At 50.4% G+C, this 17,298-nt stretch overlaps 1 protein-coding gene across 2 annotated transcripts in view; it reads right to left on the bottom strand.

Moving 5' to 3' along the window:
- Positions 1-17,298, bottom strand: part of LOC139049469 (serine/arginine repetitive matrix protein 1-like) — a 145,918-nt gene that overhangs the window by 6,653 nt on the left and 121,967 nt on the right. For both annotated transcript variants that reach the window (XM_070524947.1, XM_070524946.1), the window contains exon 11: positions 14,091-14,271. In XM_070524947.1, coding sequence (XP_070381048.1) covers positions 14,091-14,271 — 181 coding nt within the window. The remainder of the gene's footprint in view (positions 1-14,090; positions 14,272-17,298) is intronic.

Genomic DNA, 17,298 nt, shown 5'->3' with positions numbered 1-17,298 from the left:
CAGGGTCAGACGGCGCCATTCAAGATTCACTACAGGAAGCCGTAAATATAGTTCAGGATTATGCAACAGCCGGAGGACTCACATGCGCAGCTGAGAAGTCGGAGCTCCTGCTTGTACTGAAAAAACGGAACAAGGCCGATATTCCACCAGCCATCACATTGCATCTCAATGGCAACGTTATTCCAAGGGTAGACAGGCTACGTGTGCTAGGACTTCACATACAACAGAACGGGAAGGCCACACATACCCTACACGTGCTCCGCCAACAAGTTACCCAAATAACGCACATGATAAAACGCATTACAAACCGCCGACAAGGACTGAAAGAAAAAGACGTACTCCGAATCATGCAAGCCCTCATAATTAGCCGATTAACCTACCACCTCCCCTATCATAATCTGACTCAGACTGAGATGCACCAGATGGACACCCTCCTCCGTACGGCACTAAAGGCAGCGCTGGGACTACCCCAACATGCGTCTACGCAGCTCCTACTACGGCTGGGGGTGCACAACACCATCCGCGAACTAGTTGAAGGTCATCTTAACAGCCAATTGCAACGTCTGCAACGAACAATGCAAGGTTGCCACATTCTATCCCGGCTAGGATACCAAATACCAAGAACACCACAACAGGAAAACCGCACACTTCTTCCGCTTAGCATTCGCAACAAAATTCACGTGGCCCCAATTCCCCGGAATATGCACCCTGACCGTCATAAAGGTCGACGAAAGGCAAGAGCACAAGCCCTGGCTCGCCTATTTGGCGATGACAAATCAAACACTTCAGTCCTATACACCGACGTGGCCCGCTACCCACAGAAACGCGCCCTATGTCTGGTCGTACTAGATAGTGCAGACATTCTGAGAGCTTCGGCCACGCTCAACACTGTGGACAGTGGCACGGCGGAAGAGGCTGCTATTGCCCTAGCCATCGTACACGCTTCAACCATGCCGGCGCCGGATGGACCTATCACAGTGGTCACAGATTCTCAGACCGCCTGCAGGACTTTGGCACAAGGGAAGGTGACACCCTACACACACCGCATCCTTACATCATTACACCCCACAGCGTTACACAGGGTGCGTATCGTCTGGACACCTGGACACGCCTCTCTCCATGGTAATGAACGCGCTAATGCGGTAGCCCGAGAGCTCGCTAACCGGGCGCCATTGGAAGAGCTGTCCAACCCAGACGACGCACCGACAGAACCAATGACCTACACTGAAACTCTACAATATTACAGAGACACCAGGAGACACTTCCCTCCACCACATAATTCCCTTAATCGAGAAGATGCCGTCGCGTGGCGACAACTTCAAACTAATTCATTTCCCTGCCTCTTTTATCTTCACCTCTTCCACCCCACACACTATCCCTCATACTGTCCCTATTGTGGAGCAAAACCCACAGTATATCATTGCACCTGGGAATGCCCACACCCTCCGGGCTACTCCCCTATTCCTTCACCTTCCCCTTCCTCCTGGGAGACTGCGCTGACCAGCTCAGACCCGCAAGAGCAGCGACGGCTGATCCGGCGGGCACGCGGAGTGGCGCGAGCCAATGGGGCCCTGAAATAAGGGCTCCACCCTGCGAGGAAGTCGCCCAAACTGATGATAAATAAATGTTTTCTCTCTCTCTCTCTCTCTATGTACAAGTATATTTACAAGAAAATACGCTGCGCTTGGCCAAGAGGCAACAGCGCGCGCTAGCTTCTCATCGTCGTCGTCGTCTTCGCACTGCTCGCCTTTTCGTGATCGCACATATAGTTCCGTAGCACTACCCCCGGCTGCAAAAGCGCCGTCCCGGAGCGACTAAAGATCGGACTCGGAAGCAGTGTAGTAGGCCTTGAGCCTACTGACATGCACGCCATCACTTGATGCCAGAAGAGAGGACGAGGTTGAACCCACAGGAGCAATTTCGTAAGTCACAGGCGTCACCTGGCACAGCACGCGGTAGGGCCCTGTGTATCGCGAAAGGAGCTTCTCTGAAAGTCCGACGTGACGGGAGGGCGACCACAGGAGCACGAGCGCACCAGGCGAAAACTGCACGTCACGATGGCGGGCGTTGTAATGACACTGCTGAGTGGCCTGTGAGGTCGTCAGTCGAGCACGGGCAAGCTGATGTGCATGGTCGGCGAGGGCGATGGCGTCGCGGGCATACTCGCTTGTTGAAATCGCAGCAGGAGGAAGTGCCGTGTCTAGGGGCAAGGTAGGTTCGCGACCGTACAGTAGATAAAATGGAGAAAATCCGGCAGTGTCGTGCCGGGAAGAATTGTACGCAAATGTTACGTAAGGAAGGGCAATGTCCCAGTCGTGGTGGTCTTTGGAAACGTACTTGGACAGCATATCGGTAAGAGTACGGTTTAACCGCTCTGTCAGGCCATTGGTTTGAGGATGGTATGAGGTAGTCAGTTTGTGTTGAATGGAGCAGGAACGCACAATGTCAGCGATAACTTTCAAGAGGAAGTTTCGACCACGGTCAGTAAGCAGCTGTCGCGGGGTCCATGAAGCAAGATAATGTCACGCAAGAGAAAATCCGCGACGTCAGTGGCGCAACTGGTAGGGAGAGCCCGAGTGATAGCGTATCGGGTGGCGTAATCAGTCGCGACGGCTCCCCATTTGTTCCCAGAGGATTACGTGGGAAAGGGACCGAGCAGGTCTAATACAACACGAAAGAACGGTTCTACAGGGACGGTGACTGGCTGGAGATGACCGGCAGGTAGCACCTGGGGTGTTTTTGGACGCTGGCAGGGATCACAGGCAGCAACATAGCGTCGAACGGAGCGAACGAGACCAGGCCAGTAGAAGCGGCGGCGGACGCGGTTGTACGTGCGGGTTACCCCAAGATGTCCTGCAGTGGGTGCGTCATGCATCTCAAAGAGCACAGTCTATCGTAGCTGTTTTGGCACGACAAGAGGAAGATCAGAGCCGTCAGGGAGGAAGTTCCTTCGATACAGAATGCCGCCCTGGAGGACATATCGGCAAACGGATGCGTCGGTAGGTGTTGAGCGCAGACGCTCGATAAGTGCTTGCAGCGATAGGTCTCGGTACTGCTCATCGGCGATGTTAGCGAAGGCAGACACAGAGAAAATGCCGTTGGCGCTACTACTGTCGGCGTCGTCAGGATCGTCGACCGGGTAGCGAGACAGGCAGTCAGCGTCCTTGTGTAGACGGCCAGATTTATAGGTGACAGTATACGAATATTCTTGGAGGCGTAAGGCCCAGCGACCAAGTCTTCCTGTAGGATCTTTCAGTGAGCATAACCAGCAAAGCGCGTGATGGTCTGTGACAACGGAAAAGGGTCGGCCATATAAGTATGGGCGGAATTTCGCAACCGCCCAAACTAGGGCCAGACACTCACGCTCAGTGATGGAATAGTTGCGCTCCGCGGGTGAGAGAAGCCTGCTGGCGTAAGCGATAAGACGGTCGTGGCCATGCTGGCGTTGTGCCAGTACTGCGCCAATTCTGTGACCGCTGGCATCAGTACGGACTTCGGTAGGTGCAGAAGGATCGAAATGGGCCAGAACGGGAGGCGTTGTGAGAATGTCGATTAGATGTGAGAATGCAGAGGCCTCGTTATCGCCCCACTGGAAAGGGGCGTCTTTCTTTAAAATCTCGGTTAGTGGTCGTGCTATCGCGGCGAAATATCTCACGAAACGGCGGAAGTACGAACAAAGGCCGATGAAGCTGCGCACATCCTTGACACACTTCGGAACAGGGAAGTGTGCAACGGCATGGATCTTGCCTGGGTCCGGTTGCACTCCGTTCGCGTCAACGAGATGTCCAAGGACGAGATGTCCAAGGAAGATGTCCCCGCACCTCCACCGGATATGTTACGTAGGAAGACGCAGACGAAAAGCTATGTACAAGTATATTTACAAGAAAATACGCTGCGCTTGGCCAAGAGGCAACAGCCCGCGCTAGCTTCTCATCGTCGTCGTCGTCTTCGCACTGCTCGCCTTTTCGTGATCGCACATGATGTTCCGTAGCAATATGCAGTGCATCTGACAATGGTCAGTTCCTGACCACCAACAGATGCAGTTCGCTTCTCAAAGAAGGGCAGGGCGAGAGTCAAGTGCGTTCCCGAACGCTATGCAAATGTGGTTAACGCGGTTTAAAACGGGGATCCTGGACTTCAAAGTGGTGCGACGTAAAGACTAACGTATTTCACTTTTACCACTAAATTGCCACTGTGTTTTTTTTTTTGTTCATCACTTCACGACGTCCGTGTAGCAATGCTACATCGCACTCTTGTTGGAGTGATCACGCGCGAGACGTTTCATTCTCTCGCATTCGCAGTTCAACGTTGCACGCTTACCACGCGCTCGTCACGTATTCCACTCGGCGGAGCGATCGCACGTCGCGTTGCTGCGTGGCACTTTCGATATACGGTCGCGCGGTGGCGCCGTCACGTCCTCCCTTTATCAGCCGCACGTTTAGCGCGGCGCGCAGTTTATTGGCGCGGTGAGTCAACACCGCGCTTCGAACGTCGGCCGCAGCGCAGACGCCCCGAAAGATGAGTCAACGGGGAGCGCTTCCTACACGTGAAATCAGGCCAAGTCTGATCATCAGCCCCTATGCAGGCTCGTGCACTTCGCTGTTGTGGAGAGTTATGCTCGGTCGGGAAGGAAGCGGGCGCTCGAGAAGAGGAACCTAGATTGCGCCGGTGGAAAACAAACTGCGCCACTCGCTGAAGCGTTGATACGAAGGTTCCGCGATAGCTGCCGCGTTAGGGACAGTGGAGAACAAGTAAAACGCATGGGGGCCACGTGACCCAGGAGAGCTTGGATGCGCATTTTGCTGTTGAAAAAAAGAAAGTGAGGGTGTGCATAGAGTGTGCAAGAAACTCTGTGTGAATCTGTGTGTCAGACTGTCTGCTCGTCTCGGCCCCTCCTCGACAGGCTATCCTCTCCCCGGAGTGGATGACCACCGTTAAGCTCCTGAAGAACCAAATGTACCTGGAGGCTTACATCAAGCAAGCCCTTGTGGAAGAGGCCTGTGGGAGCCTGTACTGAAGGCTCCTTACACGCAACACCTCTCCCTTTCACACAATTTTCTTCGTCCTCGATAAAATGGCGTCTGTCCTCGTTTTTTTTTTCCTTTTTTATCAACTCCGCATTTTGGCTTCAAAACAGAACTCGCGCGACCACATCGTAAACCCCCCCCCCCTCCCCCTCAGGCCCAAGCCGTTGTCCTTGCGTTGCAATTAGGTAGCACCTGCACGGTTCATCGCTTTTAGAGCGACAGCTACTGAAGGTACGAACATGTGCTCGCGCACAAACACAGAATGCGTACGCGAACGCATTCTCATCTACAGACCTCTCAAGCTGTGCTAGACGACGCTATAGGGACAATGCTGGGCGGCGGCGCTCGCAGGAGCAAATGAAAAAGGTCGCCAGGCAGCGCGGTTGCGTAGGCGTGCTGTGTGCCGTGTACGGTCTGCCGAGATTCGTGTCTCCCGTGCATTCGTCCGCACAATCCTGCCGTTCAATGTCACAACAGCCTCGAAAGCATGCAAAACCAACACCAGCCCGTGAGATTTTACATATTTCCGGGGCAGGTGGTGCAGAGAGAGAGAGAGAAAGAGGGGAAGTGTGCGCCATGAACTACGGTTGTTGGCAAGAGTCAAGTAACTCGCGCTTGTTAGCTTACGTAGAACAATTTAACGCATTCGCATGCGAAATTTTATCCGTGTCGTATCCAGGGAGCGTGTCGTGTAAGTGGGGTCCATTATTAACGGGGACACTTTAGAGTTCGAAGCTGAGTGGCCACCGCCGAACGTCAGCAGTAACGGCGTCTTCGCGATGCTACAGCGTGTGGATGCGATATCGCTACAAGTTAAAATCGGAAAACGAATGAGGAGGCACAGGATTCGTCGAAGAATAAAAAAAAAAACAAAGAAGAGCGCGAAGAAACTCGCGTGGAACCCGCTTCACAATACCAAGAGAGACGATTTTACCATCGCGCCGCACGACACTACGACTGTGACGTCCCTGAGGGGTCAGCCTCTATGATTTCACGGGTAAGCTGTTCTCGGCTCGGTGACCTTTGCATCAGCATGCAGTGTATTGCCCTCACCAAAAACGAAATCAAGTATCTGGCTGTGACGCGATACGGGCTCATGAGATGTGCGACATCATGCAAACGTTTCAATTACTTTTTGCTCATGTCTAAAATAAACAGTTCTGGCGGTTTCGCAAATAAAGCTTCGTTGAAGGCAGCCCCTGTGTTGTGTCCTTTCATTTGTCCTCGTCTTTTTTGCGGTGTGCAGAGGTGTTGATACTGAATCACCAACTCGTCCAAGCTTCCACTTTATCATGTGCTGAAGCCAACTTTATCATCAGCAGCAGCAGCCTGTCTTATGTCCACTGCAGGACGAAGGCCTCTCCCTGAGATCTCCAATTAGCCCTGTCCTGCGCCAACCAATTCCAACTTCCGCCTGCGAATTTCCTAATTTTATGCAACTTGCTACAACAGAAATGTCCCCGATCAAGTCCACGCCAAGGTAAATAAAATATACCTGGCAGCAAAGCATCAATAGAAGCCCACAAGTTAAATATATGGCAGTTCATGGGTCTTCAGCGCCATCTGTGTGACGAGGGAGCCCTTCCAGCGGAAGAAAAAAAAATGATGTGACGTCATATCCACTAGAAACAGAAGTGACGTCATATTGTTCTTCAAGGCGCGCAATTCGTTGTGTCGGCCTGCCATTACAGCTGCATGTTCAAATGCCCCAACATTCGATTTGCACGCGTTTCGAGCTTTCAGCGCGGAAAGCGACGCAGCAGAAAGTCAGCCGCGCGGGTGTCCAAAATGGCACCCCTTGCACAGAACAGACTTGCCTTGGAGGCCGAAGAAAAATTTAAAATTATGGGGTTTTACGTGCCAAAACCACTTTCTGATTATGACGCTCGCCGTAGTGGAGGACTCCGGAAATTTCGACCACCTGGGGTTCTTTAACGCGCACCTAAATCTAAGTACACGGGTGTTTTCGCATTTCGGCCCCATCGAAATGCGGCCGCCGTGGCCGGAATTCGATCCCGCGACCTCGTGCTCAGCAGCCCAACACCATAGCCACTGAGCAACCACTGCGGGTGGAGGCCGAAGAAGGCTTTGGATGTATACTGCTGGCCCCACCGACAGACGCTAAGCCCGTCCACCAGCGCAGCCGCACGAAATCAGCTAAACAATCATGTCGTAGTTGTAACTCGCCACTTTTGACTGAACAGGTTTAAAAAAAACAATGCAACTACCTGCGCAACCAAATTCACACGAACGTCGACAAGCAAAACAACACAACATGTGAGGAGGTACCTTTCTGCACACTTCAAGAGCGGCATTGCAAGTGATAGCGACGTCTACATAAATTTGATTAGACATTTTGTTTTCGTTTAATGAATCCAACTGTGTCTCGTTTTAATTAAAAACGTTTATTTTTCTTTCACGACATTCGTTCCCTCCTCACATGGTCGCGCTCCCACCGCTGCTCCCGTAACCACCCTTGCTGATGTCGGTGACAACTTGTTCTGAACCGCTATTGCGCCCGAAGCATCGCGACCACATTGGAATCGACCCTGTCCATGCTGTCAAGCAAACACGAGAAAGCACAATGCGCGTCGCACGCACAAATAATAATAATAATAATATTTGGGGTTTTACGTGCCAAAACCACTTTCTGATTATGAGGCACGCCGTAGTGGAGGACTCCGGAAATTTTGACCACCTGGGGTTCTTTAACGTGCACCTAAATCTAAGCACACGGGTGTTTTCGCATTTCGCCCCCATCGAAATGCGGCCGCCGTGGCCGGCATTCGATCCCGCGACCTCGTGCTCAGCAGCCCAACACCATAGCCACTGAGCAACCACGGCGGGTGAACGCACAAATCAACAGACGCTCAATACTCTTCGTCACTCAATACATCACTCAAAACGCTTCGACGTAGAGCTGCAGCTAACACTGCCTGCGACCGCCATGCTCACTACAGGTTTTCAAGAAGCGACGCTCTTCTTTGCGAATCTCTCCGGGTTCTTCGTGAGCGTGGGAGCTGCGACGTGGCTGTTCTCTCACCGAATAGGCCAATCGATCACAACGCAGGCCCCGCGCGTGACGTCACCACCGCTGAGTTCCTTGCACCACCACCAGATGGCGCTAGCCTCAGGGCATCCGCACCGGCGGCGGCAGTGCGGCGGGGGAAAGAAAAACCAGAAAAACACTAGGGCGCCCCGCAATGTATTGCACGTGTGTGTTTTGTTTTCAAGAAACTGCAATAACCTTTCCACCGTGCCTGAATAAAGCCTTCCGTGTCACTTTTGTGCAGAAATTCAATAAACGCAAAATCGCATTTAGACTCTCTATGCACTCGCACAAGGCTTCGGCGTACGTAGATTCCAGCTCGTTGGGTCGGCTGCTTTTCTTAAACAAGTTTCTGTGACGTGCCACGAGCTCCAAGACCCTGACATGAAGACAACTCATCGTCCAGAGGTACGGAGTGTCAGGGGCGCCACGGGAAACGCAGCACACAGACCAAAGACATCTATATAATGTTGAATTCCAATGGCGGAGTCGGATTGGCCGACGGACTCCGCGAGCGAGCACTCGACGCTGGCGTAGAGCAACGCCTCCAAATCCGCGAGTGGAACACAACCGGCGCCGCCTGAGCAAGGCGGAAGCGGAACTTCTATTGCCGAGTTACCCAGGATGACTTGCGTGTTGTCATTTTCTTCCGCTGTTTGCTCCCAGCATCGCCGTCACTTGCCTCTTCAACGCCGTTCACTTGTTCTTTTTTTTATGTGCGCAATTTATATCTCGCCAAGCGTGCAGCAGCTTTTGCTTCCTCGCGAGTTGTGACCGGTGGCAACGTTACTAGACTAGGTTCAGTTTTCAAACTCCCGTGACTGCGTGGACCCACCACCCATCTCGTGGCGCTGCTGTCGCACTTTGCTCGGTCAGCACGGCGCGGACGGGGCGACGAAGCACTGTCCGTTGTTTATCTGTTTTGGCGCGCTGTATACATGCGTGTTTTGCTGCAGTCTCGGTGCATCTTTGCGACACTCTTGTGCATTTTAAATGCCGTGTGCGTTTTGAAGAGCTTACGGGTCGTATCATCCAATTTTATTTGGTGACGCGAAAGCATATTTACGCTCCGGTCCCGCAGCGATAACCTACTGTGAATGTACAAGTCTGCTCGCAAGGGAGCAAAGCTCACGTAAATTTCAACATTGCACTTGTGAATGCGGTGCTCTGATGAAAGAAATAGTGTCAGCTTCATTTTTTTTTTCATCCCGAAATGAAGTGCTGACAGTGCGTTTATACCGTGTGTCCCAGCTAACTTTAGCCAGAGTTTTAAAATGTGTGAATGCCGCGTAGCTTGTCACAACTAAGGTAATATTGTTTGCCTTAGCTTGTAGATATTCAAATTATTTCAAATCCGCCTAGGCAATTCATTGCCACTACTAAAGGTCGAGGCTTCAACTCTCACCAACGACCGCGGGTTCGAGTGCCTTAACTATATCTTACAAACTGGGCCTTAATTAACATCGCCCTAATTGACACCAACGGTCGCGGGTTCGAAAGGTTCCCCCAATGGTCGTGGGTTCGAGTGCCTTAACTCTATTTTAATTAACTGTGCCTTAATTAACTTCGCCTAATTCACTCTGCCTTAATCCACGCTGCCTTAATTGGCGTCGTGAACTGCCTCGATTGGTTCGCTTGGGCTCCCGTGACTTTTTTGGACCATCGTGTGGTCGCGCTAACATCGCCTCATGAGTCATACCATGCGTTCGCATTAATAACTAATTAGTACTAAGCAGCAACAGCTGATTGCAACTACTGATCAGCTACTTACAGCTACTCATCAGCAACAGCTGATTAATAGAGCGCAGTGGACGGCCGGGGCTGCTGTGGCCCTCGACTAAGGACTCCACAGCGCATTCTGGGGCAGCGCAGCAGCATTTTCATAGCTACGTAAATTTCTTAAATCAATCTCCTAAACGCGATAATATACAAACATTTAAAGACGCATCCGTGAAAACATTTGCTGAGTACGTAAGTTGCGAAGTCGCAGGACCCGAGCCCCTTCGCAAACGCAGAGCTGCGTCTGCGTAGAGATACCTGCGGTGCTCCCGCCCTCTGGCGGCAAACCAAGAAACGGGGGCATCCGCGATGTACGGCGCCTACGGAGAGTTTGACAACTGAACCTAGTCTAGTAACGTTGACCGGTGGCGCCTCCCAGCAGACAAACGTGGTAAAGGAAATACGTCACGCAGAGTTCCGGTCCACTCCGCCGATTTTGGCGGAGCATCTTTTTCTGCTCCACGGAGTGACTCCGGCTCTGAATCCACTCCGACTCTCTCATTGGAACACTTTACATCCACCCTCACTCTGTCATTGGAACAAACTTGCTCTGAAACGAACAGAAAAACTTGCCCCGACTCCGCCATTGGAATTCAACATAAGTGAAGGCGCGAGGAGCCCCTAAGCTTTCGACAAAGGCTGTATATAGCGGCAAGATCTTTCACATCGGGCGATAGCGCAAGGAAAATAACGAAACAGTAGACGACGGCGTCACCTCTTGTGGATTCGCGTTTTCTTACATACTTGTGCGGTTGCCTTAAGAGCCTGTTTGGCACAGACGCATCTGCACCTTCATATCCTCACCCTTCCCTCCCCCACCTCCTTTCCCCCAACCGCCTCGTGAACATTTCATTACACCTCAAAGAAACAACCACCGCAAGAAAAAGAAAACTACAAAGAATAAGGTATCAGGTGAAACCGTCACTCAAGCCCACTTTAGGACATCGAGAGAAAGAATGAAAAACGGAGTAGTTAGCTCTGAACATTTTCGTCAGCAACGACCACTTACAAAGGATACAGAAGAAAACCGAGCGACGCTTTTTGCCGGGGCCTTCGAAAGGTGGCGGCTCAATTGCACTTCACTGAAAGGCTTTTGAGCAGCTGCCCACCCCCGCACTCGAACGTGAAGCGCACGAAACCAGCCGCGAACCTGCTCGCCCGCAGGATCAGTCCAGTGCGCCGGATCAACACACGACGTCGCCAAGAGAAACTTACGGGGGGCGAGCTGCCCTTTATTCCGCCAGGAACTATAGCACGGAACTGTCTGTCCCGGTCTGACCAAAGCTTTCACGCGCGTTTTTTCTCAAGAGGGAGATGAAAACTACGAAGGTAACCACACATAAAAGAAAGAAAAAGAAAAAACACGGCACGCTGCCGAAGCAGCTCACTCGGACAAAAACTAAATGTATAGCCGAAATGTGTAGCTCGTCTCTCACGAAAGCACTTGGAAAATGAAGTACTTCTCACGAGTAAAAAGAATGTTTTGTATTGAGTTCGATGAAACTTATTGGTGAAAAGTGACGTTCTATTTTATTACGGACAAGTGACTGCCACAACGATGTCAGCTGTTCTGTGGCTTTCACTAAGTGGGTAGATGCTTCAGGAGACCTCGAGGGTAAACAAATCGAAAAAAAAAATTTTTTTTTCTGGCCTGAACAAAAAAAAATGTTACATCGGGCACGCTCTCCCAACGTCAAGGAAAAGAACGACTCTGTTTAATGTTCGAAGACTGATAGTAAGAAAGGAGAAACAACCATAACACTTTTAAGACGGCCACTTAAGTTTTCCTTTAGCACTTTCAAACGGGAAACGAGTACACCACGCTGAAGTAAAAGATCACGGCCAATGCATGTCTCGTACAACGCACGGATAAAGAAATAGTCCACGTGGGGGACAGAAAAGTGAAGACGCAAGAAAGAGGGCTTTCAGCGGCTTTTGCGAAATAGCTATCTCTTACTGCTGCAGGCTACTGATCTAAGACACGGTGGCGTAGATTGCGGCTACAGAACCACTCATTCGTAAAGTGGCGTCTTTACAGAGTGCCGCGCGAAGTAGCCGTGAAATTGACCGGTAGTGCTTGAAGAAATTATTCCCTCTTAAGTTCATCTTACTCCGAACGACAAGGCGAATGACTCCCCCTCACCCCCCCCCCCCCCTCCACACACACACGCACCCCCAGCAGAGTCCACGCTGAGGACAGCCGATGAAGAAAGGCAAACACATGATATGACAGCATGCAGATGAGGCCGGGGCGCTTATTAGACCCCCACAGTAAGTGCTGGACGGGAATTACACGCCCGGGGCACAAAGGTTTAGCCTCGAATGAATATGCAGATGAACTCGCAGTACCGAACCACCATGGTTGTGCAATTCCCATTTTTGCCAACGTCGGTTTTCGTCACCGCGGCGCGGTTCAGCGAATTTACTTCGACAAATGACTTCGCCAAATGATCGCTGTCCCCAACGTCCGATTTCCCGTATCTCAATTTCCCTTGAAAACTGAAGTATCGGTCATTACGAGGCTATATATACGGTACCCAGCGCCCCCACTGAACTTTTACCTTCGCTGCTCTGACCTGGCTAAATCACCTTTGTGTCCTCTATGCAAATGAATCTCTGCGACATTACTCGCGGCAACACCTTATCTGCGTATTATCTGCGACAGCTTATCTATGGCCGCGGTTCGTGCTACAACGCTCTCTCGTTGCCCTCGGTCTTGTCTACAGACCACACTTGGCTGACTTGACCTCGAACGGCAAAAGCGGAAATTACAAAACCGTTTCGGTGACCAATCGCGAGGGTGACGAGTGACACGTCATGAGCGTGCGTCATCGCGACGGTCACGTGGTGCGAGTCGGATCAACCTGCAAAAGAACAGCGTCCCACGGAGCGCACTGCGAATGCGGAACCGCTCGGCCGAACCGCCAATGAGGCAACGTCGAGAATCGGGACTTTATATAGACGTCGTCTTGACGTCTAAAGTGGCAACCACGCGAGAAGTGCTTCCGACACACTTTCAGGGCATGACGCCCGTCCCGGGTGCATCCACATCACGCCGCGCTAGGACTAAGTGGCCAGTGAAATATGACGTCCAGAAGCACTAATAGAAAGTATTAGCTTGTCCGGCACTTTCTTACCGTTAGTAGTTTACAGGGATACCACACAGGTCTGCGGCTGCAATAACGCTGGTAGCAACATGTTGTGGCGCTTCGTATAATCGCAATGCCCTTATATATAGGCTTAGGTGTATGTGCGTGTTCTTGCAGAAAAAAATAACATTTAAAAAGGCAACGTGTTCTCGACTACGCCACTGGTGAAATTTTACACCAACAGCGAAGTACAATACGCTTAGATGCTCCAGTAATAGCTCTGTGTTTGTCTGGTTAAGCTGTGTTTGTTTTGTTAAGCTCTGTGCAACCAGGTAGCCCCACCGAACCAACCACTGACGTTTACGCCTCCGGTAGGCCGGTAATCGGCAAAAGGTAGGGTTGTCCGTAACTATATGGCAGTTTACGGAATACCGAGTAGCCGGAGACCGGTGTGAACAGCCTAGAGTTGCTGTATATGCCGAGTTACTGGTGCCACCTTGCGGTGTAGAATGTAAATACAGAGATAGAGAAAAATCTTCACTGCAGCGACTAACAATGCTATACTAAACTGCTGCTGCAAAACATTGACAAAGACGCAACCGCTAACGTGCAATGTTTCGCTTTAGTTCTCCTCTTGCGGGAACACCCAGGTAACAAATCGTTTCTACCGAGTAGTGGTTGGACAAAGCGTCACAAAATGTCACTACCAGCGTCGCTACAGCCACACACGTATCCGGTAAACCTACATGAGAAAAAATTTAGCTCGTACGTAAACGTTTCAGCGTCTACGGAACACCAGGTTTAGAGGTGTACAGCAGCAGCAATGCTTGCGGCGCCATCTGGTGACGCAGAGTCGAACCAGATAACGCGCAAAGCAAGCGCTGCCGTGACTGACACATTCTACGTGTGAAGTGAAAGAAGTTTATGGACAAGCTAAAGCTCTCTAATAGCGGCGCAGTCAAGGCGCAGCATGAAATGGACATGTCCACGGCGGGCAACGTCGCGTTTCACGAGGTTCTCTAAAGCCCGGTTCCCGCTTCGAGAGCGCTCGAGCGGGAACCTCGTGAAACTTTCTTTCTTTCCGGCAAATAAGCGGGAGAGAGAGAGAGAGAGAGAAATCAACAGTGCACGGCCTATCTTGCGTACGGCTGGGCGCTGCCAAGTCGCAGGCGGCGGCCGCGGCGGAGGTGGCGCTTGCAGCGTTCCAGGAAACATCGGCGTCGTGGACATTGGCACAAGAGCCTGCCACGGCGACGGGCCGGACACGGACGACGCGGAAGGCCGGGCGCGCACTGGAGTCATCGGGGGGTGCGTCTCCGCGCGCCAGCTGCGAAAAAAAAGAAAAGATAAATAAACATCCATATCAGCGCAGAGTTTTCCCTATATGCAAATTATGCTGGAGAGAACCCTGGCGCTGTGACAGTTCGGCTACCACAGGAACAGCGGGTAGTACATGGGTTTCCCTAACCTTCACTTCTGGATTCAGCTTGCTGATATCTGCTCTCTGAGAAGCAAGGTCGCCGGCGCGTACATAGAGGGGCTACTGTGATGAAACAGCCGCCGTGAAAACATCAATGGCATAATGGCAAAGAGTACAGCTTGAACGTAGAAGGTACTCGGTTCGAATCTCAGCTCTACCGAGAACAAACTGCTCCTTCTAATGAGTAAGAGACGCCTGGCCACCTGGCAGCCAGGTAGGCCCCGTGACAGCAGCGATGGCCTGTACTCCGTCTCAGACATAGCGTTCACACGTCGTCGAGGCTAGCAAGACTTCTTGCAGCAGCTGCGTTCGCAACCAGAAATAGTTTGGAGTTTCATGCCAGCAATTATGTGACAGCGTTCTTTACTTAAGCTCTTTATTTCAAAAAGTTTTAATCCATTATAATAAACAAACTGTGTAGTCAGGCTGTTAATACATTGTTCTGAGTAGTTCTCTGTTTCGTTTATCGGGCGATTCATTAGCAGCCTGTCGGGGCAGCCTTACGCGCAGGCTCCCGCGAGCGTGTGTGACCACGAGAGTTCGCGACGAAACGCGCGGAGTGATGCAGCTTGATCACAGAACTTCTTGCGTAACTTACATGCACATCATCGCGTGCCAAATACCAAACGGAGTACACGGTAGAGCATTCGTATCGACTGCAGAAGGCACTAGAATCGAATTGAAGCGCCATCGTTGAGCAATGTGTCCCTAAATCCCTTTGCACTTTGTGTTGGGAGACGCTCCGTGATCTCCCTCGCTTTTTACGTGTGTGCATCCTTTATTTACATTTCCGTCTTCCCTTACCCCTTCCCCAACGCAGGGAAGCAAACTCGATATCCATCTTCCGGTTAACCTCCGTGCCTTTTGCATCTCATGTACCTCTCTCTTAAGCGCTCCTTCTCTTCTTAGTCGTTCGGCCCCGAAGAAACACGAGTGCCAGGGCGAAGGACTTGCACAGACTTCTCGCATCTTTTTCTTTATCTTTTTTTTCAGCGATAGCTAAGTGGCAGCAGGGATCTCTCCCGCGAGGTGCCCGGGAATCCGTTTTTAATTAGCTGTGCCGCCTCGCTGGGCGAGTTCGCCTCAACGCTTAAGTACTTTGCAATGCGAAAGGGGGAACGAACGAGCGGCGGAGAGGAGAGTGGAGGCCACTGAGGGTAGACTGACCGGCAGGGCGCTCATTAGGCCCCGGTATAACACACGCAGCGCCGGTAATATAACCAGCCACGACCATGAACGATCCTGCCTATTCTATCCCTTTCTTTAGTTTCTTCTTCTATCTTTTACCGCCAATCTTCCGAGGGTGGCGCTAGCTGACAATCCGAATCGACCCGCCAGTGTCGGCTTTCACACTTGACGCCGCCACAACGAAACTTCCCAGTTTCGTAGCCGCAGTAAAGAAAGGGAAAACCACAAATACTAACACGCGGCACGAAGTTCTGGAGTTTCCAAGTCATCTGTGCTAGAATATATTTGTGCCCCGGGACCAATAAAACGATATATTGAAGTAAATGCTTGTGACGCATCCCGTCTATTATTTCGTGCGTGCGTGCGTGTGTGTGTGTGTGTGTGTTTTTTTTTTTGTTCTGTAAGACTACCATCGGAAACGTATTAGAAATAGTACGTGCGTACTGTTTATAAGGGCAAGCTCAAGCTTGGGCCCAACTCCGACGCCGCCTTTTCTAGTGCACGTAAAACGCAGAAATGCTCTTCCGAGTTAACCAGTGGGCCAATTTTAATTAACTCTGTTGCATTTGAAAGAAACGGTTAGATTCTAGTGACTTCTGGAAGCAAGATTTTAATTTATGGCTGAACTTTCTAAGAGGAATTTTCAAATCTTGGTCAAATCTTGGTTAGCTTGAAAAAAAAAATAGAAGTAACTTTACAAATTCACAGCTCTACACCAAGGACAGGCATCGCTAAGTTCTGTAAACTGCACACGTTACAACATCCAAAGCGGACAAATTTGACATATCAATTTATATTCTACATGAATTTGTTAATGTATACAAGGGTTTTGCAAACATTTCACTCACATATTAGTGGCATATTTCAGAGCCACGAATAATACATCAATTTTGTCCGCTTTAGATGTACTACTACATGCAGCTTGCAGAATTGTGACCTTATTTTTCATGGCCCATATACAAAGATAGAAACTCGATCGTATCGTTTTCGAAAAATTGACGGCCTAAATCGAAAATTCGTTGCCATCGGTCACTTAGACTAACGTTTTCTTTTGTATACAACAAACTCCATCAAAATTGGTGCAGTGGCTGCATAGAAAAACGATTTCTCCTTTTCCATTCGTTCAGACAGGAGCCACCGCCCTCAAGCTTCCTCTTAACGAAGTGCCGCACACGAGGAATATTTTCTAGTCACAGCCGCGGACAAGCTAGAGGTATATTGCGTCAATTTCTGATTGATTTCTTAGTTGTGTCGTTATAAATGTTGCACTTTTATTTATTTATTTATTTATTTATTTATTTATTTATTTATTTATTTATTTATTTATTTATTTATTTATTTATTTATTTATTTATTTATGCACTCAAGCCTGTGCGGCGTTACAGACAGGAGTGGAAGAGTGAACAATAATGGAAAAGTATAACAGCAGGTACACTTCATTACAAGAGTTCTTCAATTACAAATTTGAGGGAAGCCGGTGCTACGAGGTAGACGACGCTGGTCTTTTGGGACGAAGATCAGCGTCGACTTCTTTTTTCTATGCAAAGGCTAATACGCGGAACGTATCTGATACTGGCATTTCCATTGCCTTTCTTTATTTATTTTTCCTATATCTGTACAAGAGCGGTGCCCAACGCCGATAATGTCAGCCGCCTGGCGCTATCCCACAAGTCATTGTGACTTCAG

Source organism: Dermacentor albipictus, chromosome 9 (assembly GCF_038994185.2).
Source record: "Dermacentor albipictus isolate Rhodes 1998 colony chromosome 9, USDA_Dalb.pri_finalv2, whole genome shotgun sequence".
Lineage (NCBI taxonomy): Eukaryota > Metazoa > Arthropoda > Arachnida > Ixodida > Ixodidae > Dermacentor > Dermacentor albipictus.
The sequence above is the reverse complement of the archived record's forward strand: the minus strand, read 5'-3'. Positions and strand labels throughout refer to the sequence as shown.